We start from the raw sequence: 25,515 nt of genomic DNA, 5'->3' as shown, positions 1-25,515 counted from the left end.
GCAAGACAAGAGTCGCAACTTTTTGCCCGTTTATTCTGAGCGCTCGCCAGTCAGGAGAAAGCCGCCTGCGGCATGGAGGCAGGAGGGCCTTGCCTGACGCAAACCAAAATGCAAACCCACAGCCATTTCAGTGCAAAGAAATTTAGCGCCTGGTAGCCTAGAGACAAGATTTTCTTCGGCGACTGCACCGCTGGAAGTTGGAAAAGAAAACACCTACTTGCTCACCAACCAGGTTGACTTGTCCAGCCCCTAAGCGGGGAGGTGCATTTTTTAGCTGAAGGAAAACATCTGTAAGACAGGTCTTCTTTGGATTTTACTGATGCCAAACAACACGGCTTTGCACTCTAGCCGACCATTCAGGTTTTTTGTTAAGGCTCTCTATTATTTCCTTATTTTTGTCCCTAATCACTGGGTTGAGGTTTCTGGGTACTGACCATCCTCACTCCAGCAGAGGCTGCGACCAGCGACTTATTTCAAGTGATGAGTTTTAATAACGGAGAATGAAAATATCCAAACACAATGAATATTTTTAGCTTTTTGCGCGTTTTTTCTTCTACGGAGCGTCAGGAAAAAGGGGTGCAGAAAACGGTTTGGCTGGCTAGCCGTATCTCAGCAGATGAATCCCATCCACTGTGCCACACCGCCCCCCACTTTGCATGGAAAAATACTGACAGCAACAAGAAATAGTTTATACGTACACTTTCCTTCTCCTGGAAAGTTCCTAGCATGCAGTTATAATGCGAAAAGCAGCTGGAAAACATCACAGACAGGCTTCCTCTCTCTCTCTCTCTCTCTCTCTATATATATATACATGTATATATATATATCCAAGGAGGGAAGAGACAGGAATCAAACAAGCAATTCTACTAAAAGGCAAAATCCATAGCTCCAGAAAAAGAAGAACTAAAACGGAGGATTATTGCATCGAGTGGTCAGGTCCACTTTGAAGACGGCAAGCCGGACACGCTTCGCTTTCAGAAGGGTCAGTTCAAGTCCTTCAGCCCCGTTAAAGGACTTCGAGACCAGCCTGAAATCATTTTGACTGTGTCCAAGAGTTTTAGAAAGACATCTGACGAATTATGGATTAACTTCAAGATGTGCTTAGCTAATGAATAGGTAAGCTAGCCTAAGTGTGGAGTAAACTACCAAGAAGCCTCTAGTTTTTCTCCTAACAATACAATATTACCAAATTAATAAAAGAAAAGCAGTTCAGGTCTTTGTAAGAATGAAGCCACGCAGAAGTAACAGCAGCGGTGTAATCGCTTAACAGTGGTGCTCCCCCCCAACATCGTGTCTGCCAGGCTTTCAAGGTCTTTCCTTATTTTGTTTTAGGCTCTTAATTTCTGGCCTCCAAAGAAAATAACTTAATTTATTTTGAGGAAGCTTCACCTGAATAATAAATAGCTTAAAAATTGGTAGCAATTGAAAGGTGAGATGCTCTCAAGGTCTCTCTTAATGAAGTGAATTTATAGAGGTTCAGGACTACAAATTAAATATCTTAATGAATAACAACAAGAAAACCCCTTAGGTAGACCACAGACAATGCTGACCAGCGTGGAAAGCACTGTATCCTTTGAGCCTGCACTTAATTCTTTTACCATAGGAATTGTGTACACCCACAGCTTAATAGTACAGCCTGGATTGAAAATAAAATGCATTATTTTTGTTTTTCTTACTCTCCCAAAATTTGAAGATCTATAGAACTGCTTAGCCAGGTTTAATTAAATACAAACAAACATGCACACTAACAAGCTTATTATTTAGTACCTAATTAGAACTGTCAAATCTCTTATATAAAAAGTACATCTGCTTATATGGAAGTTTCTTTGATCGTTTTCAGCTGGTGACCATGGGGCAATGAATTCCCCACCATTTCCACTGCGCTACAGCCAACATCCACACATGCAACAAATTCAAGCAATCAGGGATTTGCTCTTCCTATCCTGCTTGGGCTCTGTAGGCTCCTCTTCTCCTCACTGCCACCAGCAGGAGGAAAACAATTTTCTTCCCATGCAGCCCCAGGTGGTCTCCCTGAGGCCAGTGGTTAGCGAATCCCACCAGAGCCGGCCATGGTGAAATGTTATACCTCCCTGGTGGCACCACTGGAAACATCCTTTTTTCCCCAGGGAGGACGCAAACACATTAGCTGGTCATCAAGGAGGAGGAAAGCAGAAAAACAAGCAAGCACTCGAGAGAGTCCAAAACGGGATTTACCTGGTTTATACTGGTACACTGGCCCTTCGCTGGAGCTCTCCGTGAAGCCTGAGTTTGCATCAGTCCCTTCTCCTTCGGAGACGCTCTCGGCACCGTTACGGACAGGTTCTGCTTCCTGCTCTCCGTTTTCTTCCACGGCTTTCGCTTTTTTAAGTTCCGAGGGTTCTTTCTCCAGTGGGAACCCATGGCTCGTTTTCTCCTGTTCAGATTCAAGTACTTTGTCACCTGAAAGTTCCTCTTCTACTTTAGGCTGAAGCATAGATGGAAACACAGAGGTTACGTTAAAAACACCCTGCCAAAATTCAAAACGTGAAATAGCTCTTCAGACATACATACAGCACATTTGCTCAAAACAAGAATGCATATGCATGCATCTTCAGCAGTGATACGGAGATCTGTAACAAAGCCCAGAGTAATCGGATGATTTATTGAAAGCACTGCATTTCGTTCCCAGAGATAACCCACTGATAAGTAACAAGCCACTGGAAAAACTGAGCATCGCCCATGCAATCCGCATGAGCTATTGAGAGCGGACGGAAAGAACTGCTAAGCCCTAGAGTACGACAGTCATGAGTAACAGCCAGCAATCTAAGCCTATAAAGATAACCTCGCTTTTCCTTTCTCCTAGAGCTCGACAGCTACTTTCAAAGGAGCACGGTGCTCAGTTTGCAGGGGGCCGCTCTTTAAATGTAAACTTCCTGCTGCTAATTGGAGCAGGTTCCAATAAAGAAGGCAATGTCACATACAACTTCAATTTCAGCGTCTCGATTTCAGGAAGAAAAACGCCTTTTTATAGTATCCCCTGTTGTTAATTTTAGAGCTCTCCAAGGACACAACCTTATTCTGAATTCACACCTCGAGAGCAGTAGGAACTCACTTCTCCGGGGAGAAAGCACAAGGCATCCACCCATTTAACAAAAGAAAGGATTAAGCTGGGATGCTCTAGAAGAGGCCCTTGATCCTTCCGCCTCCCTACCTAGAAGTGCTGCATCCAAAAATGCTTTTTGCGTGGTTTCAAGGCAACACCCCATAAAACCGCTACATTCTTCTTCAAGTACATTTAGCGTTGGTGAAAACGGTCCAGGAGACTAGACTCCTCCAATAAACGAGGAAGAAAACGTAGAGAGCGTACAAACTTGCTGGGGCAGCCCCAATAACGCCCTTCACTCTCTGGCTTGAAAATAAGGATAGAGGGATGCTTTTAATTTTCTTGGATTACCCAATCATCAGCTTTTCTGCTGAATATAGACCAGCTGTCACAGTCAGATACTTTGCATGCGAGTGTATTATGCATCTACTCCCCTCCTGCCAAAATGTGGGGAAAGCACTTACATACAGTTCATTATGTGTAAATTAGCCTGTCTGCCATTTCAGCAGAGAAACGGCCAACAGTTGCTTATAGGAAGGATGAAGTACTATCAGTAACTGTCCACTAGACTCAAGATTTACTCTGCAACAACGTGCTTTTATAGTGGAAAGGTAAAATGAAGTGTGTCGCAAGGAAAAGTTATGGAGTGAATAGTGGAAGAGTAACAACCGAACAAAGAAGCTCCTTCGGCAGCGTCCCCAAACCAGCAGCGCAGAAGCAAGCCTGGACTTTTGTGTAGTTTTAATAAAACGCCTGGGCCAGGGCCGACACTCACACTGGACACCAGGATTGTCCCTAAAGACCTGCTCAGCTACAGTTACCCGCAAAACCCTGTCTGAGGAAAAGATCTGATTTTGGTTTACCTTCAGTTTAAATTAACTTTCCCTTCAGATTATAACACATGAATGACTGCAAAGCTTTGGGAACACATCTGGGAAAGATTTCAGGAGATCCTCCAGCACAACACCCGCTCCAACGCAGGATCTGCAGCGCCTACGTCCTTCCCGACCGCTGCCCGCAGAGCTGCCTCTTCGAGCCTCAGCCACAAAGGTTCTACAACCTCCTCAGGCAGATAATTTAGGACGTTTCTTTTCTGACGTCTTACCTACGGGTCCCTTGCTGCAATCTAAATGCATTACTGTGAAATTATTTTCTAAAATATGTCAAAAATGAACTAGCGGATTAAGGCATTTTTGGGAAAGTTAGAACGAGCACTGCTAAGTGACACTGGCTGGAACAGCTCTTCCTACAGCCCTTAGTAAACGCAAAACCAAGGATGTCCAGTGGTACGAGTTTGCTGGCGTTCAACCAGACCGCAAGCTGCAACCTGCTGGTCAACCAGACCACCTCTGCATGAAAACCCCGTCACCACCTCTGCCGTCCAGAGAGGGACGACAGGCCGCAGCTGCCACACGAAGGGAGAGCTTTATGTGCAATTAATGTCCTTGCCTTCGTTAAAGTTGGGGCCCGGGTACATAAGGATTTTTTTCAGACTGCCACGTTTGCAGAGCTCCCTTTATTCCTCTCCAAGCAACAGCCAGCACTGGCAGCACCCTCCTCGCACCAGGGACCTGAACCGGTGCCGCCGCCACCTTCTGGAAGTCCAACGCTACCGTTGGGGCAGTTGTCCGTACTCCCGAGCAGAGCCGCCAGGGCTGCGCGCACGGATCCAAGGGCCACGTCGGACTACCAGAAAGGGGGCCCTCGCATTGGAGCGGGCTCGGGCAGAGCTACGCCGCTTCAAAGCGCCAGAGACGCTCTTGGTGAGACGCAGTTTTGCCTGCGAACGTCAACTCTCCTCGTCTTTTCAACTGGGTGATCAGGAGGCAAAGCCCATCCTTTGGCCGTGACATCACAATGACATCATTGTGGAGCACAAGATGTAACACCATCCACAGGGCCCCAACACAGTGCCGCTCTAAAGGGTCCAAACCAGCCTTTTTTAACCTAATCCTTCACTGAGAGGACAGCAATGATGATACACGAGCTTGAATGCTGGAGGTGGTTTAATTGGGCAAGAATAAAGAAAACTTCGGAGACTCAACAGGGAACAAATGAAAAATAGTTGTCTAACGTATGTCGGGGAATATCCCACCAGTCCTCCCACAAAGCCTGACTTGGATTCTTGCGAGAGAACTAGGAAGGAAGTTAAAACGCCCTTTCGAGAGGCTCACCAAACTGAGGAGCAGGAAGACCACATCGCCCCTTACCTCCGCTTCCGCCTCTACGGCCTCCTCAGTGGCTTGGGTCTGGTCTTTTGGTTTCTTCCACATCTTTGGTGCAGTTACAGCTGTTTGGGCTGCAATATAAGCGTATATCTGTTACAACACTACATCACACCGAGCAAATTCTGGCCTGGGATGACACGTTTCCTTCTTGCACGCCGGTTCGAGCCGTACAGGGAAGCAAAAGCAGTCGCAGCCTTGCAGAGGATTCGGATTGATAAAACCACTTTCTGTTAAAAATGTGGGAATAACTAAATGGTTAAGAGTAATATTAAAGCTGTTATGTTGCAGCACAACTCTAGCCACCTGGTTCTCCTGCAATATAATTTAAAAGCAGGTTAACAACGCCACTGTTCATTAATTTCACTGGCCTACCGATCCAATGAAAACACCATGTACTATTTCTAAAATCAGCACTGATTTACTCTGATCACTGTTTTTTTCCCTGAAGGGTCAAAGAAACCACACAATATATTATGAAGAGACAAAAACATTAATCCAATACGTTTGCAATTTGTTGTCGGCGCTGCCAGCTTGAATTCTGATACTAGGCACGCACCCAGATTTAATGTAAGGCACAAACAGGATTGGTTTCATGACCAAAGTTTGCTGCAAAGGCACGTCTAGCTCAAGCCTGTAGTGTCTAACACGCTTCCTAAGCCAAGCTCTAGGAAAACACGGCGCGGACACAGTTTATCACTGTAAAATAGCATTTTGAAAGGCTCTTCAACTGCAGATCAATGAAAAGCCAGCGACTGGAGCCAACACACATTAAGGATTTAATTACAATCAGACCCTCAGCTGTTGCCAGCCAGTCCTATGGCCAAAGGGGAAACTGCGTTTAAGCTCCCCGTGCATCAAAAGATGCCTACAGGCTTCAGCAGCTGGTGAAGAGCACTTGGCTCAAGGGCGATGAGAGATGTTCAGAAAGGCGGCAGGCTGCAGGCGTCGGTACAGGGAGCTTGCTGGGCAAAACGCAGAGCCAACAAGGAGCTGCACTTCTCACGCTTAACCCTACAAAAGTGAAGGTTAATAAAAAAGAAGTGCAACTCAAACGGTCAAACGTTTTACATAGCTCCTGCGATAAGGCTAGCGGCAATATCCTTTCCAATGTTAGCAACGCTTTGCTAAAGAAAAACACATGTAGTTCATACTTCACAATTAAAAAAAAAAAACACAGTAGGGATTTTCTACAGATTGTTTTTTTTTTCCTCCCATCAGGGATCTGATAAATACAATAAATATCAGAATAAGTATCACCCTATTTTCCAGACAGGGAAACTAAAGCAGAGGGAAACAAAGGCGTTTGCCTCTGGGTGCCCGGGAGGCTTGTGGAGGTGCTGGAAAGACAACAGAGGTCTCTTGAATGCTAGTTCCCCACGTCACATCCACCCCTGAAGGCCAGTGAGAAAGTTTCCACTAAATTTTAGCAAGTTTGGCCAAAAAAAAAAAAAAAAGAGAGATCTGAGAACTGCAGAACTGCATGGCACATGGCAAGAAGTGAAAGAAGTGAGCACATCGCCGATGGGAAGCAAATCCGAGAAAACGCCGGTGTTTAAAGCTCACTGCGTTTCACTCCACTCAAGCTATGCTATGGAAAACACCTGTGTCATAAAATAACGCTTTATTTTGTTATTTTTACAAATCGGTGAAGACACTGGTGCACACGTTCCCCTGCTTTGGCAGAAGAAAAGGAAGATGTATGGATATGCCTAACCCAAAGCCCAACCAAGACAAAAGCAACGACCCAGCACTATCTGCAAATCAAGTCTCACGCTTTAAGGCCTTGCACATAGAAATATCCAAAACGCCATAGAAAACCCAAAACGTAACGTGGCTAATGTGTCTCTTGGCAAGGGAAGGCTCAAGATGCTCTTGGTCTTTCTCACAATTTTCCTGCCCCCCGAATGGAGCATATCAAATTAAGCATCTTCGTGTGCACATTCGCAATTGGATTCTTTCCTCAATGCAGGTTCTTTTTTTGCCAGCATCCATACACTTTCCGAGCTCGTTTTCAGACTGCTTTGACATGTTAGGCAGTAATTTCTTTCTGTGGGAAAACCGACACCATTGGACCCCAGCATAGCGCTGTTTAACTAACCCTATTCATTGCTGCTTATTAGAGTGAAAACACTGATCTATGTTAGAGGCTATATTTCATTTTTTCGTCCTTGCTAAGTATTACCTATTACCTTCATTACTTCTGCTTTTTTAATCCTTTTTTTTTTTTTTTTTTTTTAAATATTCCCCTCTTCTTTTATAACTTGAATTGCAATTCCATTGCAACGGCAGCGCTGGTACCGACCCGCAGCACCAACGGGCAGCTGAACGAAATCCTCTTTGCCGCAGGACTGGAAACAGCATCCATCTATTTCCTTCTTCTCGTAACAGTCAGGATGGAAAGATTACATTAAAGAAGGCATTCATAGCGTGTCCTAAAGGCTTAAAGTCTCCAGTGGGATATCCTTTTGCTAAATCCCCCTAGACTGACACTGGTTTTCCTGTTTTGTCCCTGAGAAACGTGGGTCCCTCACCACAGCCAGCAAAGTTGCTTGAGGAAAACCAGAATTTAATAACAAAAGCAACTGCACGCAGTCGATGACTTATAACCAGAGCAATGGTAAGGATCACAAGCCGAAAGCTGAGATCCTCTTTGATAACATCTGCTTTTTTTTTTTTTTTTTAATTGCAACAGAGACTGCTAAGAATTAATTATTTTAAAAGCTGCATGCTCTTGCCCTTCGCCCATTAACAGCTAGGCCAATCCCGAAAATCTCAAGGTATCATTCACGTACAGGCAGAAAAGAGATCTGTTGGCTGAATACTTGCAATAGGATGAACATGGCTCATCCAACCAGACGCTCTGCCAGACGTTCAGAAGGGAAACACAGGCACCAGGGAGAAACCGCACGCTCAGGTACGATGTATTGCTTGCCAGAGAAAAAAACTGCAGTTCTGTCGTTGGTTTAATGCTCTGAAACCCACCGACAAATCTTCCCCATCTTGCAGGCAACTGCTATCTTCGTCGTGTAGGCTAACACAATGTAAAACACGAATAGAAGAAATACCTGGATATAGTGTAAAATAAATACAAAGCATACTCTGATTATTCTAAAAGATGAACGCAACATGGATGCTCCTGTACAGATACTCTGATACTCGAAGTCTGGTGAAAACCTGATGCCAGAGGAAAAGAAACAGAAAGATTCCCATCGATCCCAAATGGGTCAGCTCTGGTCGACTCCGGTCTCTTTAGGTGAGCTGTAAAAAATTCATTATCTTGGGCTGTAAAAAAGAGCTGCCGGATAAAGACGTTTAAGCCAAAGCCTCCGAAGTCTGCACGCAATTGTTTCTTTCTATATACAGGAACTCGGTAGAGCGAAAAAAACGTACTGTTGCTCTGACTTTTACATGGAAGAACTCCAACGCAAAATATAGGACACAGTCCTACCAAGTCTGCCCCCCAACTGCAGGGAGGAAGGGGATTCACGCATCATTCAGAAACCTCCCCCCCCGCGTTTTCAGGCAGGCCAGATTATACATACGGAAAGGAGAAATGTGCTGGGGGAGAAAAGCAAAGACACTTTTTTTTTTTTTTTTTTTTTTTTTTTGCAGAGGGCCAGGAGCATCTTAATAACCGTAAGGAGGCAGCTCATTGATTTCTCGTCTCCTTCCGAGGCCGGCGCTTCCTGCAGCGCGGTGCCCCCCGCGCTGCGCCGGAGGACGGGTTCGATACTCACTCGATAAGGAGGGCTGCCTCCTTCGCTTCCTGGGGCAATGAGGTTATTCTTAGAGGTCTTTGCTCTGAATATTCGCCAAGTCAAATGAGACCAGCCCCCATTAAAGGGAAGGAAGCAGTACGCTTTAACGCTAGGACGGGCAGCTAACTAAACTGCTCGGTAATAAGTACACCCCTGGGCCGAAAACTCGCACGGTCCTGGAAACCCCAAAGAAACATTGCTAAAAAATGACGGAGCTCCGAATTCTTCTATCCTATCTCCAGAGAGCATAAAAAAGCCTCTTAGCCTTCAGTTCAAGGAAAAAAAAAAAAACCACCAAAACCAGCCCTTTCTCCTTGGTTCTGAAGTTCAGCATCTGTCTTTTCTAGCGTAAGGCAGGGAGACATGTAACTCCTCGTTTCGCCGAGAAGGACGCCTGCATTAGCAGGCGCTGTCAGGTTATGTTATTTAAATCTCTCTTCCTCTCTCCAAGAGAGAGCAGGAAAATTATTACTCCAAAAGGTTAGCAGGGAAATGCAATATAGTTCCACTTCATTATAGGATGGGGAAAGTATAAAAACGGACTTGGGAGAGTATTTCACCTTCCTTGAGGACCAAACTTCTAATAACAGTCACAGTTTCAAGTGATATTTTATGTGACTTGAAAAATAGCTGTTTCTCTGTAGCTAAAACCAATTTATTGGCTAATGTGTGCTGCCTAGTCTAATGAAATTAGAGCACTAAATTAATCTTCTGCATAATTAAAACCCCTAAATGCTGTATGTAAAAAAAAATTTTTTTAATTTAACCTACAGGACATTATAAAGCAAACGATAATGTTGCAAGCTGGAAGCTGGCTGTGTAAAACCTTATTTTCACAAAGAGTCCCATCTCTCCACTTTGTAAGGAAATTAATTTGTGTTATGAAGCAGCCCAGATCGGAAGAACTGCAAGAGCAGCGAAATAACTCGAGTTGAATAAAAATAGAAAAATATTAACAGAAAACAACAAAAGTAGTTGCTACAGTGAAGGGATCTGGCTGTTCTTTGCTACGTTTTGGATTCTGTTCAAGACACCGGACTGGTGAGATGCAGCGTATTGATCTCGCGCAGCGTTACGCAAATATGGAGGCAGGCCAATCCCGCCTTTTCGTTTAAATTAATCCATAACGGAGTGGAGTAATAGATGCTATTGATGCCATTATGTATCTATCACTTGCCTGTGAAAGGACGAGCGTATCAAGGAGACCACAATGAACGTTTTCTGCTCTGTCGGAAGTCACCAGGGTCTCTGTACAAAGCTGCTTGAACTTCTTGGGGCAAAAAGCTCACGTGTGGGTGAAAATCCTTCCTAAACCAGCTAGCGCCAGGAGAAGACCGGAAGGACTGAATACGCTACGCGCTTACCAAACATACTTGTTAAAACATCAGCCCCTTGGATGCTTCTCCAAGCCCTCACAGGAGTTGCATCTGATCACTCGAGAACTGAATCTCTCCTTAAAACCGTAAGGCTGGAAATATTCACGACAATTAAATTATGGGAAATATTTTAAGTGTTTTGTTAAGGGGGAAAGAAAAACATAATGACTTACTTTTCCCCCAATCTTTCTTGTCCAACCTTCATCAGTTTCATATTCAAAGGATATTTAACAATTAAAACAACCCTCAACTTCACAGTTCCAAAACGACTGCAAAACAGGGCCTAAAAGACTCGACTCGTTCGTATGTTTAAAGCTGCTAGGCATGCATAATAGCCACCATTATACTCCCTCAAACAGCTAAATACAAGTAATTAATTGATTTAACTTATTTTCCACAGTTTCACTTCCAGGAACTCCTGAAAAAAAAAAAAAGCACAGTTCTCTACAGAAAACGCAGCAAAGAAAATAAGACGGTCTGAATTAATCCATTAAACGCTTAAAACAGTGATGAGATAGGACACTGAAACCAAAGACAGATAACAACACTCACAGAAATCGCACAGATCTTTCAAAGACAGCTACAGAGCTTTTATTTTTTTAGCTACTAAGTAATTCATAAACAGCCCTCACATCTGCAGTGTCCTGTTTTCTGAAAAATCCAAGAACAGTGAAACAAGGTGGAACAGCCCAAACTAGTGATTGCTTCTCTGTGTTGCTTTTGTTGAGGAAAACAGATGCACCTTTAACGAAGGCTGCGCAGATCTAGGTGCGAGACACTTGGTATTTCAGGCATTTAAAATCGGTTTAATGGTCTGTTTCATTTACCCACTTCTGTAACATCATGACTTATTTTTATAGTCAGGAAAAAAAACCCCAAAACCCACAGGTTCCCAAAAACTTGCTGGCTCCAAAGGTTCGCTCAGAGGAGCTCAGGGTCTGAGCGTTGAACTTATTTAGGAGCAGGGAGCTAAATCGAAAGTAACAGGTCACCAAACCAACCAGCTGCTCTTGGAGAGAAAAAGCAATGTCCTTTGAATCTCCCATCACTGCACTGGGGAACGGTGCCAAGCTCTGGCAGCTTACGGGGACCAAGCCAACCTGGGGATTCACCTCCTAATTCAGCTCCCCCTGCTATAAGGAGTTTTCCCGTCGCTGCGGACAGTGATTAGCATTTCAAGATCAGAACAACAATGACCTGGTAGGGTTAGCTTTTTTCTGACAAACACAAAAGGAAACACCTGATAGAAAAAGAACCCAAATGACCCCTTTCCTTCATCCTCACGTTGACCACATAAAACCACGAGGCCAAACGCTTACCTGGGACAGGACTCTTCCCAGAGTTTAAACTCGGAGACTCCGTACTCTCCTCCGCTTGCCCATCTGCTTCGGTCTCTTCCTTCTTTTCAGTATCTTTTATGTCTTCGCTAAGAGTAGTTCTTGTGCTCTCCTCTCCTTCTAAATCTCCCTGAAGACCAGGGAGGGCACTAGGAGATGGGAGAGGAGGTGGAGAAGGAGTCGTAGTGGTCGCAGCAGCAGCAACAGAAAGAGGAGGAGGAGGAGGAGGAGGCGTCGGCGGTGTCGGCGGAGGTGTCGGCGGAGGCGAGGGAGAGGTGGGAAGAGCGATGGAAGATGGCACACTTTCCACTTCTGCCGGAGGTGCTTCGGGTGTCTCCAATTCAACAGTCAATGGCGCCACTTCCTCTGGGGCTACATCTACTATACTCTCGGTAGCAGTTACGTTTTCACTAACTCCGTTCATTTCATTAATTAGATTAGTACTAGCAGTCACGGGAATATCACTAGATGCTACACTACTAGGCTCCGTGCACGTGTTGGCATCAGCCTCTTCCGCTGGCGAAGGGTCCGACGTGTCCGCGCAGGGGGCGGCATTAGATATAGGCATTGCCTCCTCTTTGGGGGATGCGAGTTCACAGCTCTCCTCTGAGTCAGCTGTAAACGTAGATTTACTAGGAACGGCTACGACAGCAGCAGCAGGAGGAGTTACGACTGCTACGGGAGCGACCGGGGTCGGCGAGGCAGCGAGAGGAAGGTCTGGTGGGGTCTCCACGGAGGAAGCCTCACTCGTCTGGCCTGCTTGATCTTTCTTCTCCCCAGCCGGTTCTGGTCTGAGGACTGGAGAAGGTGGTTTTAATACTGGATCTGGTTTTGGCTTCTCTTCTGGTAAAGTGAAAAAAAAGAAAAAAAAAAAAGCCAACGTTACAACAGTAGTCAATCCCACCTTCCCCAGCTATATCTCAGCTACCTTCCCCAGCTCTCTCTCAGCTATCTGCCCTGTATACTGTCTGCTATTCAAGAAGCTCCTAGGAAGAAAACAGAAGCTTCTGAAGCTCATCTCTGTATCTGAAGGGAAAAAAAAAAAAAAAAAACAGACCACCTGCAGCTGGCAAACCTTAAAATCCAATGACTGCTTCTATTTTTCTGCACATAGGCTTTGCAGTAAACAGCAGGCCTTCGGAGAAAAAGCCTGTGAGCACACTACAAAACGTGGCTCTTGTACAGAAACTCTGCTGCTAAGAATAGCGTTTTCCTTCACGGAAACTGCAGTAAGATGGAAGACAAAAATATACTTCAACTGGATTCTGCCTCAGAGGAGAGTGAGGTTTTAACACCGAGACCCAGGCAAGCTACGTTCAAAACGCATCTCAGCACTAAGTATTCTTTTTCGGGTATTTTGGGTATTGAGTCTTTGCAGCATGGCTCTGCAACCCAGATCAGACTGGTAGCACGAGGTCAACTCTCTAGGTTCAATGATCCAGTTTCAAATCGCTCTTAAGACGAGGTCACTTGCACCTGTCCCCAGGGAGGGAGCTCTCTTCCCCTCCACAGACGCAAGGGCCCCGAGTCTTTCCGAGCACAGGGAGCTACTTTAACATGATGGCTGGGGGCAATGAATAAAAAGGTGGATTCAAGCGTCCCAACTGATTTTGATCCTGAAGGCTCCACGTAAGAAAGAGGACCGGAGAACTGGCTGAGAAAAGGAAACGCAGCACCTCCAATTTCTGGACCATCTTGCGTGGACAATGCGTGGAGCATTCTCAAAGCTCGCTCTAAACAACGGCCCGGATATTCTCTCCCTTGAGTCTAATGAGATTACTCAAATAAAACAAAACAAAACATCATTTGAAGTGTCTAGAAAAACACTCTGTGAGACAAAAAACAGCAAAAACATACAACTGCCTTTTAAAAACAGCGGTTTAGACACGCTTTCTTCAAACTACGCCTTATCTGGGGGATATGTTAGCTACTGGGTACTGGCAACATGTGCAAAATTTCAAGAGAAAAGTCATTTGGGAGGGGATTGCAGAAGAATGATGGGCAGCCTGAAACCCAGCGAGAGGTAAAGACATTAGAAATCCTTGAAAAATCTCAGCAGGACGGATGCCTGCTATCTCCTCCACCAAAGGCATTAGAGCAGCAAGAGGCAGCCAGGTTGCTGGGTGGTCGCAGCGGCAACGGCTGTGGAGGCTGGTGGATGGGTAGATTTGTCTGGATGCAGGAATTCATTTGTACTTTGTGGTGTTTATCCGAAAATAATCGCTGGGCTTGCTGCCATTTTTCCATCTTTTGTCCCGCTACCACCATTTGCGAGGCAGCGCTAATGCTGGCTTTGCACGCCATTTTTGCAGCACATGTTGCTAAGCCACAGTGCAAGTGAAGGGCCCCGAAGGTTTCCAAGCTTTGGGAGCTAATATTAATCTATTTTTCCCCAAACTGCATTATATGTTCTTCAAGTCTGATATATCTCAGCATTTGGAAAGAGACTTAAAGGAAACAATACTACTCCAAACATCCCACCGAGCCTGCACAATCTCCCAAACTAAGTGAAAGTTGACAGCTCTGATTTTATGCACAATTATACCCTATTCCAACTCCTGCGGCGGCCAAGGCCTAAAGCCAGGTATGCTCCGTGATCAGCTTGACCTAAATTCGGCAGCAATATCCTTGCCTTTGCAGCCCTCAAGGAGTGGCGATATATATGCACCAATGGGACTCTATAGGACTGAACTGCTTGCGCCCAAATAATGCCACTTTTCAAGCTATTATAGTAGGAAGCATCTGCCTGCCCTGCATTCCTCCAAATCGTACCCGAAACTTTGCAGCCTGGCGGAAACTGCTTCAAAGGCAGCAAACGCAGATCGCCGACGCTTGCCTTTTACAGGAAAACCAGGGAGATTAATGCAACACAATCCCCAATGCCACATTCTCGCTGTGCCTTAAAACACAAAAATAACGGGGGCTGCAGATTACTAGCAGCAAAAAATAACAGCGGCTTGGTGTGCCTGTACAGCACATGTGCAATGTTCCCGATCCTGAACCAAATGAATAGGCCAAGTGCTGCACGCAGTTATTTATAACCAGAAAATAATCACTGCATATCACGGAATTAGAATGGTAGCTGTACACCAAATTTCGCCTGATGCAAATGAATACACACGCTGAAGGGCGCAAGAACATTTGAGCCACAAAACGAACACAGTGCAGGGGACTCATGGGAAGCGGTAATACCGGTTTTAATATTCACTCGCTTTCTTTGCGGTGCAATTGTATCTGTGACTATTCTTTCTCTGGGAAAAAAATGAACACAGGGTACAAAATGACCGAACGAAAAGCAATTCTGATGCCCTGGCGTATATCTGTAGACATGCCCTTAAGTCAGTCTAAGGCTCTAACTCAGCTGAAGTAATTTGAATGCTATCCAGGCTTCCTTCACCTTTAACTTGTTCTGTATTTTGACCAGACCCCACATCGCCACAGCTCTCCCCCCACCCCCAGATCACAGTCGTGTTATTTTAGACCTCACTCCTGCTCTCCCGTGCTTACATAAATGTGCTGTTTAGCAAGTTTTGGACTGGAACAAATGTTGGAATCTCTTTCTGGGATGTAATTGAGATAAACACAGGAAAGCTTATCAGCGTTAAATCCAGGTTAAATGCCTAGTTTATTTTTAAGCCGTCAGAGTTAGAACCGTGCAGCTAAACAAACGAAGACCACTTATTTCCAGTTTACTTACAGCTGCCTACAAAGGGATTAAGTTAAATCACAGCGTGCGGAGGGAGCAGAGGGGAGAAGACTCCCTTCTCCTGGAAACAAAAGTTCTCGTGCATAAAGTTGCAATACTGTGACGGGACTGGTGCAATGCCCAAAAGTGTCCTTTGTAGACAAGGCCCGAGATAGGGACATTAATTCAAATCGCTCAGAAGTTACTATAGCTGTGTCTAAGCTTCTTTTAAGAAGAAAGTCAAGCCAGCGAAGACCGGGGGTGGGTATTTTCGGCGGTATGTACTGCACTTGCACGCCTAGAAGTCATGGTTCAGCACTGGCTAGTTGGGAAACGCAAAGGCTTAGAGGTATAGACAGACTATCTGTACAACAGTTTTCATTGAGGAAGAAGCCCTAAAGCCTAAGCTATGTCTGCAAAAGAACAACATTTTCAGTAAATTTTAGAATCTAGTGCAAATTAGCCCCAGGGATACTTTCTGTCAAACGCTGGCTCTGCTGCCGCTTGCATCTACTGACATCTGAGGCGTTAGACAGCAGCTTTTTTTCCCCTTTTCTAGAGCTAGACTTCTCCGGGGGTTAGTTTGCTTTCAGCAAGTGCTCTTAAAAATCTTGGTAGCGTCGCAGCTTACAGCAAACAGTCAGAAATCAAAGATGGCACTTCTCAACTTTCACGTCCATACCGCTACAGGCAGCAACCTCACACGTGGCAACGCAACGAGTAAACGGGACGCAAACAGGAACGTCAGCTCTGCATTACGGCACCAAGCCCGTTAACATGACAGCAGTATACACGTTATTAACTACAGCTTTTTATTGGCTTTTAGATGGCTATAAAATTTCAATGCGGGAAGAGACCTGGCATGCACCATCTCCCTTCCCGGGACTCCATCCATGCACCATCTCCCTTCCTCTCTCTTTTCTTGTTCCTTTTTAACAGACGTTTTTAAAACTCCATTCAAATATATATTCTTACATATATCATTTTAATGATTACATGTATCATTTTAAGAAACCTTTTGCATCTGCGTACTTCATCTGCAGCAAAATTTGGTAAGCCATTTATGAGGCACTGTGCGCAGAAACATGTTTTCTCTCTCCTATAGACTGACTAACGCTGATGCTAGGCCAGGATAAACTAACAGCTCTGGAGGAGAAATACGAGGGTCTAGTTAGGTGTCATCATTCACGATTTGTCCAAACGATACAAAGTTTCTCGGGCTAAGAGCATTTTATAGTCAATACACTCGTTTCTGAAGGATGGATCGTGGGTGAGAGGAGGTTCACGCTTCTGGGGGCTCTGAAACAATGTTTAGGAAGTATTAGCTTGAATAAAATTATTTTTAAACCAGTTTCACGTCGGCAAATTTCAATTAATTCCCTTAGCAACGCATTGTTAAATGTTCCACTGGAGAAAAAGAGGTCCCTCCCCTCCTATTGCTGCCGACTGCTCCCCTGCTTGTCTCCACGCCAAAACTATTCAAACTCCAACCAGAAAAAGAGAGGAAAAAAAAAAAAAAAACGACTAAAAATATCAGGGAGGAAATATCCATCAACAAACCTTGCTTCGGGCTGCTAGTCGCAGTGACGGGGGTGCCGGCAGTGAGATGGGTGCTCTCCACAGTCCCATAAACCACAGGGCTGGGCTCTGGGACCTGGCTGGACAGCTGCTGGGATTTGAAGTACAAAAAAGGGTGATAATGAGCGTGCGAACACAAAAACTAGCAACATGGAACACAAGCGAGCAAGGAGGGAGACCAGAACCGGGTGGGATAGAAAAGCAAAGCAAAAGGCAGGGGGGAAAAAAGAACAGAAAAGAAAAGATAGACAGACCGATTGAATAAATTCAAAAAGTACATGGGAGAGGGAGGAAGGAAAAGGCAGCAGGAAAGGGGGAAAAAGAGACGATTACTGTTAACAGCAGCAAGAAAAAGACAGCACAGCACAGTTATTAATACACTTCATTCTCCTAATGCTTCCTCCAAGAGCAGCAGAAACGCTCCTGAGAGTAGTTTAAAAAAAATCAGGTATATACCACAAGACTCCTGCAACTCTCCATAATTTAAGTGTCTTTTTTGGACTCAACTCCATCCTCAACTGACGGGCAATTTCTAACATGATTTCTTGAGTAAAACTTCAGAAAAGAGCAGGTTGAAATGGCAGATACTATCAGGAGTAGATGACTGTCATGAGGTATCGTTTTTGTTAACCACAGAAGTCGGTCACACTGACTAACTACAGGCTCGGTTGGTTCAAAAAGCCAACAACATACATACATACGTATTGACATATACGCATATATGTGTGTGTGTGCGCGTGCCCCTATACACACATACACACGTATTTGTTATCACACTCTCGGAAAATAACCTAGATTGGTTATACCTGTGCGATTGCACCAAAAAACAGCTAACACCTTCTCCAAACAGACTTACGGATGATACTTACTGGGTGATATTGGGAATAAAAAAAAAGTGCTTCAGTCTGAAGGAGAACAGCAAGAGCTAGTTCCCAAAAAGCTCAGATTGAGCCTGACGTTTTCTATATGTAAAAAGAAAACTGTGGGACCGGCAAGCAACAAGACTGACAAAGATACAGCCCGTTGCCAAGAATATATATGGACTATATTCCACATATTCTAACTGTCTCCCCCCAGCCAATTAATGCTTGACTTGTGTTCATCAAGGTTGGATGAAGACATAAAAAAAAAAAACCACCCCATGTTTGTAGGACTACAAATAACTACACCAAACTTGCTCACACTTCTAGGTAAATCACTGTGGCACATTGCAGTGAACACAGGCTGGGGGAAAGTTCTGAAAAGAACCATTCCCATTCATGCAATCCCTCTAAACATGAACCATGAAAAGAAGAAAATCGGACTAGATTTAATTCTAATAATCTAACACCGAAAATGACCCAGCTTTTTGCAGGTGGATGGTCTAGCTAGCAACCTACCTGCACTGACTTCTCAGAAGATCTACAGGAAAAGTTAGGGTTTTTTGTTTTTTGGGGTTTTTTTTAAAGCAACCAGAACAAAGCAGAGGGCCCAAGACACAGGTGTCCAGTTCCTTCGGGCACCCTCAACTAAGCTATCAGAAATTCCCACAAAGACTATTTTCCCTAACTTCTTTAAGAAAGAAAACCTCTGGCAACCTGCTCATTTTCCTAGGACCCTCTTTTATTCTCCTGTTTTCCAGCTTTTTCAGCTGCTACACCTGATCAGTGCAGAATAAAGAGCAACTTATCTTCAATACACATTATTTTCACCATTGTGGGCAACAGAAGGGTGAAGAAGGATTATGAAAAAGCACACCCAGACAAAAAAAGAAAATCTAAGTAAGCGGGGTGAAGGCTTGAAATTTTATTTGGGATTGTTCCTCTGCCAGGAATGAGCTTGATGAGGTTGGCTGGACTGTGGATGAGGAACTGCACTTGTACCTTCAGCCAAATCCAAAGGAAGCCAAACAAAACACAATTTTACAAATGAGCACATTTCAAGAACACTTCCCCCCCTCACCCTCAGCGGATCACTACTTTCATTTTACAAAAATGTATGGACAAAAGCAATGGGAAAAAGGAGAATGTGATAAGAACCACAGGAACCAAATGAGACTAGCGGACAAGAAACCTGTAAGCCTAGAAAGTTTGGGTCAGAAGATGTATTTTCTTAAGAGCTTTGGAAAGCGCTCGTTCATTTTGTGGGAACCGCTTTGCAAAGCGATATAAAAGGTACTTAAGGAATGACCCTGACAGGGCTCGCAGATGCAAAAATGGAGCATTTAGAGACTTTCTAGGAAAAAAAATGATCCAATTACTTTCATGATTTATGATGCTAAAAGAGCTTCTCTACGCTTTTCTATCCTACCATGCTCTGGTAGGATAGAAATAAACTGAGCAAACATAAAATGTGAAAAACTCACCAATACTTGGAAGAGGTTTGCCAAGTAAGTATGAGTATTTCTTACTCTTTAAAATATGGTCTTTTATGCATGCCAGAGCAAATACTGTAGCCAGATTCCAGTTGTGGTCCTGGTTTCTATTTTCCTACTTCTTCCAAACAATTTAGTGTGAAAAACAGCCTACTGCTAGAAATATAACTGCAGTAACATCTCCACTTACTGCCAGCTTCTCTTAACCAGGAGCTTTAAAGAGCCCATCCAAAAGCGCAGGTATTGCCTGCCCTTCGCCACCTGGCCCTGAGCACACTGACGGATGCCAGTCCAGTGGCTCTAACCGGTATCTCCCGTTAACGCTCCCCTGTGGACACTTGCCTGGAGAGCAGGGAAAGCCTCTCCCAGCCCCTCAGGCAGGGACAAGCAACGCGAGCCGCGGCAGGAATCGGGCTGGCCATACACCAAGCCGCGGCCCTGCAGCTCGACCGAGGTCCAAGCGCGTGTCTGCCACAGCAGAGAGCGGCACCCGCCGGGGAAAGTGCTCTGCCTCGCCGTTGGGGTCCGATACACTTCTCAGCTGCGATGTGCATGAGCTACAAGACACCTTCCAGAGGTGTCCCCGATATGTGCAAATCCTCTCGGTCAGAGGGGATTTATAGCTTTCGGCAGAAAGCTCGCTGGCCCAGATAGTGCCTCACAGGGGTTTCAGTAATCGCTACGAAGGCACCAAAAAGACTTCGTTGAAAGCACTTTTTGGTCAGTAAGGCTGCCTACAAAGCACGAGATATGAAAAGCACAGGAACGGCTACACCACCCAACTGCAGAACCTTGGCAGCGTTGCTCAGGTTTTTGGACAAGCCAAACACTATTTGGTACTAAGCGCTCAATCTTCTGAATGAAGTGTGCGCTTTTGACAGCATGTGTGAGCCCAAGGTTTGGGGTTGCTCTGGGCCAGTACAGAAAAAATGCCTTTTTGGAGTTATCCAAATCTAGAGGGGAAAAAAAAAAAATCTGAAACAGTTCCTCTTTAGAAAATTTCTGAATCGGCTCCTTTTTAGAATGTAAAATTTATGATAGGGACTGGTCTACAGCAGTGACTCAGATCAGACATCAGTGTGACACAGTGAAAGGAGGAGGCAGGCATACCGAAAAAAGGCTGTTTGGGATCGTATACCATTTCTTCTGCTTGAATCTGGACCCACTGTCAGCAAAATGTACTTCTAGAGCAAGTTTTTTTTCCCTCCGTGGCTGGGTCACTGAACTGCTGAGATTGCGGAATTGGATACTGGCAGCGGACACAAAGCCTTACTAGAATCCTGCATACTTTTAAAACGTCATTGGAGAGGGAGTCACTTCGATTAGATGACGCGTCTGCCAAGCCTGGAGACTGCACGTGCACGTTTTGAGCACAAGGCCAGCTGAACTGCCATCAAAACCCCCAGCATCCACGATTGACTTGAAGCAGCGCTGGAACGAATGCACACGGAGGCAACGGCAGCAATGTTGCTCTTGCATCTATTTCTGGAGATGCCCTAAACTGTGCACGTTTCAATATGTATTTTATTTATTTATGAAATGTGCACATTTCAAGTATTTTATTTTCACATTCAGTCCATCCTGATCATTCAGAGCTTTTATCAGCTGAGAAAATGGAATATAAAAAGCCCCAACAAGTTTCAAGCAAAGTTATGGCTGAATGCTTAAAATTCACTGATTTTAGACAGTTTACAGTTTTAACGGCCACAGCTGCTGGAACACAGCCACTGAGTAGAGGTATTAAGGCATAAACTGAACGCCGTCAAATTCCATCTCAGATACTACACTTGCTCAGAAGAACTGAATCATAGACACTGTTGGGACGATAATTTTGAATTTCCTGGCTTAAGCGGGCTTACATTTTCAGTTACGTTGCACTAATGAACTTTTTCTGGTGAGCTCTTCTTCAGAGCTCTTTGGTGATTAACAAAAGTGGTTCCAAGTAGCTAATCAAAACGAAGTCTGGATATGAAACAACTAAGTATTTGCATACCTTACTTAGCGTAGATGATTGGACATTACTGGTGTGCGCTGCATAAAAATTACAGCTGATAACAATTCATACTTGTTAACCTCCTCTTGAAAAAAACGTATTTTGTCCAGTTTGACTTAATTGTAACGTCTTAAAAGAGATTCCAGAATGCAAAATTGATCTCGTAAGTGCCTGTATTAGCTGTACTATCCATAAACACAGTCTGAAAACCCTGCCTGTTTTCAACTCTTCTACGCTCCTAATGGAGTAAATAATTTAACACTAAGTAACTGGCAAGGCCTCACCGGCATTCAAACATTTTACAGCACTGATATCTTCTCTCACGGAAAACGTTTGGAAAGGAGTACAATCAATTTTATACATAACCAGCTCTCTGCTCTCTCCCCTCTCAGCTGTAGTCGTGAATCACCAGGCCACTGCCTGGCAGAAAAAGGTTTATTCCGTGTGAGTATTGCAGATCTGGTAGCGTGTGCTGCAAAAACAGCTCGCCGGGAACTGCTTGAGCACGGTGCCGTCTGCACAGCCTTGCCCCTGCTTGCCCGGACTGAAGACCAAGAGGAGAAAGCCCACGGTTAACCATGCTGCCTTCATGTGAAAAAAGAGTTAGATTGAATCAATGAATGGTCAAAAGCCAAAGAATGGTCAAAAGCCAAATCTATCCCCTTTTGTCTCAACAGAGGGGAAACCTGCAGGCCAAGCTCCTCTTTCATCTCATTGACTACTCCAAACGCTTTTACTGACTCTGCTGTAACCTTAGACTCCCCTGCCGATGGAGTCGGTGCTTCAACATGAGCTGAATGGGCAGCTCAACAGCCACCCTGGGCTTTTTTGCTCAGCGTGTGACACGCAGCAGACAAAACTATCCTAACACACAGGGAAATTAAGGTGTCAGCCCGGGAAAGACCGTTTCGCCAAAAAGCTAGCAAAATCTAGTTTCTAACCAGGGAAGAAGTTGGAGAAAGCAAACTGCATCCAGGTCTCAGTGAGACTCTGATCCAAAGCCCACCCAACCATTGAGAGACCTTTCGTGATACTGTCTTCAGACCAGGTTTCTGAGCAGTAGGCAATAACTTCCAGTAAAACACAGCCAGCTTTCGAGGCCCATTTGCCCTTTCAAAGTGCAAGTTTGGTTTCTTCTTCTCTAACCGTTCAAAACAATTTAAGTTTAGCAGCCTGTGGCTGAGCAGTGTCTCCCCTCGCTTCCCAAAAGAAAGAACCGAGATCAGGTATGAAGCAAGCAGCAGCTATGCCAAGCCAGCAGCTGGGGAGAGGGCAGCAGCTGCCATATGGCTCCTCTTCAGCTCTGATGCTATGAAGAGACCAGGGAGGCATCGCCTCTTTGTGCTGCAAGCGTGGAAGAAAGGTGGTCAAAGGCGAGAAATCGTTTTCTAATTAGATAATGCAGCCACCTCCAGTGGTTCACGTCAAGGTGGACTCACGTTCGTGTCCGGACTGCTCTTGTCTGTTTGTTAGTCAGAGAGCGCTCTTTTGGCCCCGAGTCAAAAAGGACTAGAACAGGCTTGGATTTTCAATCAGGTTATTTTTCAGATGTTACATGCAGACTTATCAGATGAAGCAAGATACAGAGGCTTAGAAGGGGTCAGAAACTTCAGGTGCGTGGCAGACTTCAAGAGATTTATAGGCTAGGGAAAACACCAGTGTGGGATATTTTATGCTTTTTCCTACATTAAAAAAAAAATGCATTTTGAAGGCTGAAAAAATGCATTTTGAAGGCTGAACGCACACACAGACACCAGATCTGGAAGCTCATGAGATAAGATTCCTGAGCCTCTATGGTTATCTTGGTTATCCCAAAACACCACCACTAAAGCAGAAGGACTTTAGTATGGACAGGAATTGGCTATAAGAAAGAGCCAAGCAACGCAGACAGTGCCAACAGAAGGTTATAGTGCCACTTTATTACCTGAGGTGGAGTAGGTGTGGAAGTGGGTCTCACGATGGGAGGCGTTGGGTTCCTGCTGCCCCCTCCAGACATAATTTCTTCCGTTATATCTTTGCCCCCCTGGTTTGGATCCCGGATTCGGATCTGCAATATTGAATAAAGAAATACTTCAGATAAGTCTGCCCGTTACATGCCATCCTCGGGGTTGACAGAAAGGGGAGCAAGCACAGAACATATTTCCATCACGTTCAGTATGAGCGACAAAGCAGTTTGTGTTAACCTCTACTACGCAAGTCAGACACAAGTGCAAACTCAAAAACACTCTGGGTTGAACTGATATTCTGCAGGGACGCTGGAATGTGGCTTGTTACAATCATTTGAAATGCACGGTATGTCATCCCTTAATCTTAAGGCATTATTTAATCAAAAAGCTCATCACTATACCAGCCAGACCAAGGCACGCGCACCTCTTCCAATTCTCTCAGATGCAAAGGAACTGTGGAATAATTTTTAAAAGATATACGTGCCTTACAGCGCATGACTCTTTAATGCAGAATATGGCCCCTACTTCTGGAAAATGAGTTTACTGACACTTAGAAAATTTACCAGATAGTTTAGAGCTAAGCTTGCTGGTTAGTAGAAAGTGCAAGAAGGAAAAAAAAAAAAAAAAAAAAAAAAGAGATCATTCAAGAATTTATTACCCTGATATGAAATTCAGTGACCTTGTCAACCCAGCTGCTGGTAAAGGGGGAAAGCAAATCAGAGCCGTTTTTGTTTTTCCCTTCCACATTGAGAAAGATCACACCAATCAAACAAAAAAAACCAACCAAACAAAGCTGGCCAGAGGAAAGGGCAACAGCGGAAGAACAAATAGAAGTCCTACGACACTCGTTTGCATTTAGGAAACGAGTATGTTACCTGAGTCTCTTTGTACCCGCAAAACAGGAAAGAAAAAATATTATCTAAAATAAATCACTTGAGAAGGCAATCATTTGAATCCTTGACCAACACGTGAGCCAATCTATGCCACTGAATACAGGGATCAGTCAGTCTATCTAGTTTCATCTATCTGGAAGAGTTTTAATCGTCAGTAAGAAAACTGCAGACTTCCATAAAACTAAAGGCAGTGCTATCGTTTGTGCGTGTCTGTCAAACCTTCTCAGAACCTCTTGGTTGCACTAGCACTCTCTATATGAAATGCCTGCGGAAGTCCCTGTTGTGCTGAGTACAATGCACTAACTGCAAGGAAACCCAGAAACATAACCCTGCAGAGAGCAGGAAGCATCTCTGGAAACCGGGGTGGCTTTTTTTCAATCAGCAACGTATAAAGTTACCAGCAGCAGCAGAGTTTTGTGATTTGGTCTACGGACTTCAGTGTTGCATGATGCTTTCTGGACTCTTTGGGTTGTACAGACAAGCGAATACACACATGCTAGTTAGGATGTCAACAAGACGACGTCTTCTCTGTTATTTTTGACTCAGTAAAAAGAAGAGATCAGTGTTTTTCTGCTAAATCTTTCAGTTAATCACAGCAACAAGGACTTAAGAGCTGGCAGGAATTCTTATGTCCTCCTGACAAGTGGTCAATAGCATTAAAATACGCTTTCCCTGCCTGAAAGCTTTTAGTATTCTAACACTCAACTAACTTGTGCGTGGACATGTATACACATACACATTTACAAACGTTATTGCTCCTTTAATTTCTCTTATTTCCTCAGTTGCGGCATTTGTTAGCAGGCTCTGTCTGAAAGAACACATCCAGAGACAAGCAGCTCAGTCATTTTAAAAAAAAATGTTGCTTTTCTGCTTCAGAGAACTTAGTTTTGTTGGCATGAAACCGCAACTGTCTTAACCACAGTTCTGTGTTTCTGAACATCTTTGCATTTCAAATGGCATCAATGATCAGGCCATGTCATGTTTTGGATGCTGAAAAGAAAGAACACTCATGATTGAAGAGGATGGTGAAGAGGTGGCAGAAGACTTGCATCACAGCATCACTTGCTTTGATGACAGCAGCTACAAAAAAAAGGCCTCTCTTGCAAGCCCAGCTAACTCATTGTTCAGCTTTTCTCATTTCCCAGATCAAGAGTCATTTATCATCATAGCTCATCTTCAAAATTCAAAGGATATCAATAATCTGTATCTTGAGACATGTACAAAGCCCCTATATTTCTTGCTGGTTAAGAGTTCTTAATAATGTAATTCTCTGACAGAAAATACCA

At 44.4% G+C, this 25,515-nt stretch overlaps 1 protein-coding gene across 31 annotated transcripts in view; it reads right to left on the bottom strand.

Annotated features, from left to right (window-relative positions):
* Nucleotides 1-25,515, bottom strand: part of EIF4G3 (eukaryotic translation initiation factor 4 gamma 3) — a 152,369-nt gene that overhangs the window by 36,626 nt on the left and 90,228 nt on the right. For 22 of the 31 annotated variants that reach the window (XM_068915440.1, XM_068915442.1, XM_068915445.1 and 19 more), the window contains 5 exons: nucleotides 23,315-23,437; nucleotides 17,027-17,135; nucleotides 11,764-12,624; nucleotides 5,293-5,381; nucleotides 2,215-2,464 (listed from right to left, as the gene is read on the bottom strand). In XM_068915440.1, coding sequence (XP_068771541.1) covers nucleotides 2,215-2,464; nucleotides 5,293-5,381; nucleotides 11,764-12,624; nucleotides 17,027-17,135; nucleotides 23,315-23,437 — 1,432 coding nt within the window. The remainder of the gene's footprint in view (nucleotides 1-2,214; nucleotides 2,465-5,292; nucleotides 5,382-11,763; nucleotides 12,625-17,026; nucleotides 17,136-23,314; nucleotides 23,438-25,515) is intronic. The other 9 variants (XM_068915446.1, XM_068915436.1, XM_068915415.1 and 6 more) reach the window with 1 other exon arrangement.

Source organism: Struthio camelus, chromosome 21 (assembly GCF_040807025.1).
Source record: "Struthio camelus isolate bStrCam1 chromosome 21, bStrCam1.hap1, whole genome shotgun sequence".
Classification (NCBI taxonomy): Eukaryota; Metazoa; Chordata; class Aves; order Struthioniformes; family Struthionidae; genus Struthio; species Struthio camelus.
The sequence above is the reverse complement of the archived record's forward strand: the minus strand, read 5'-3'. Positions and strand labels throughout refer to the sequence as shown.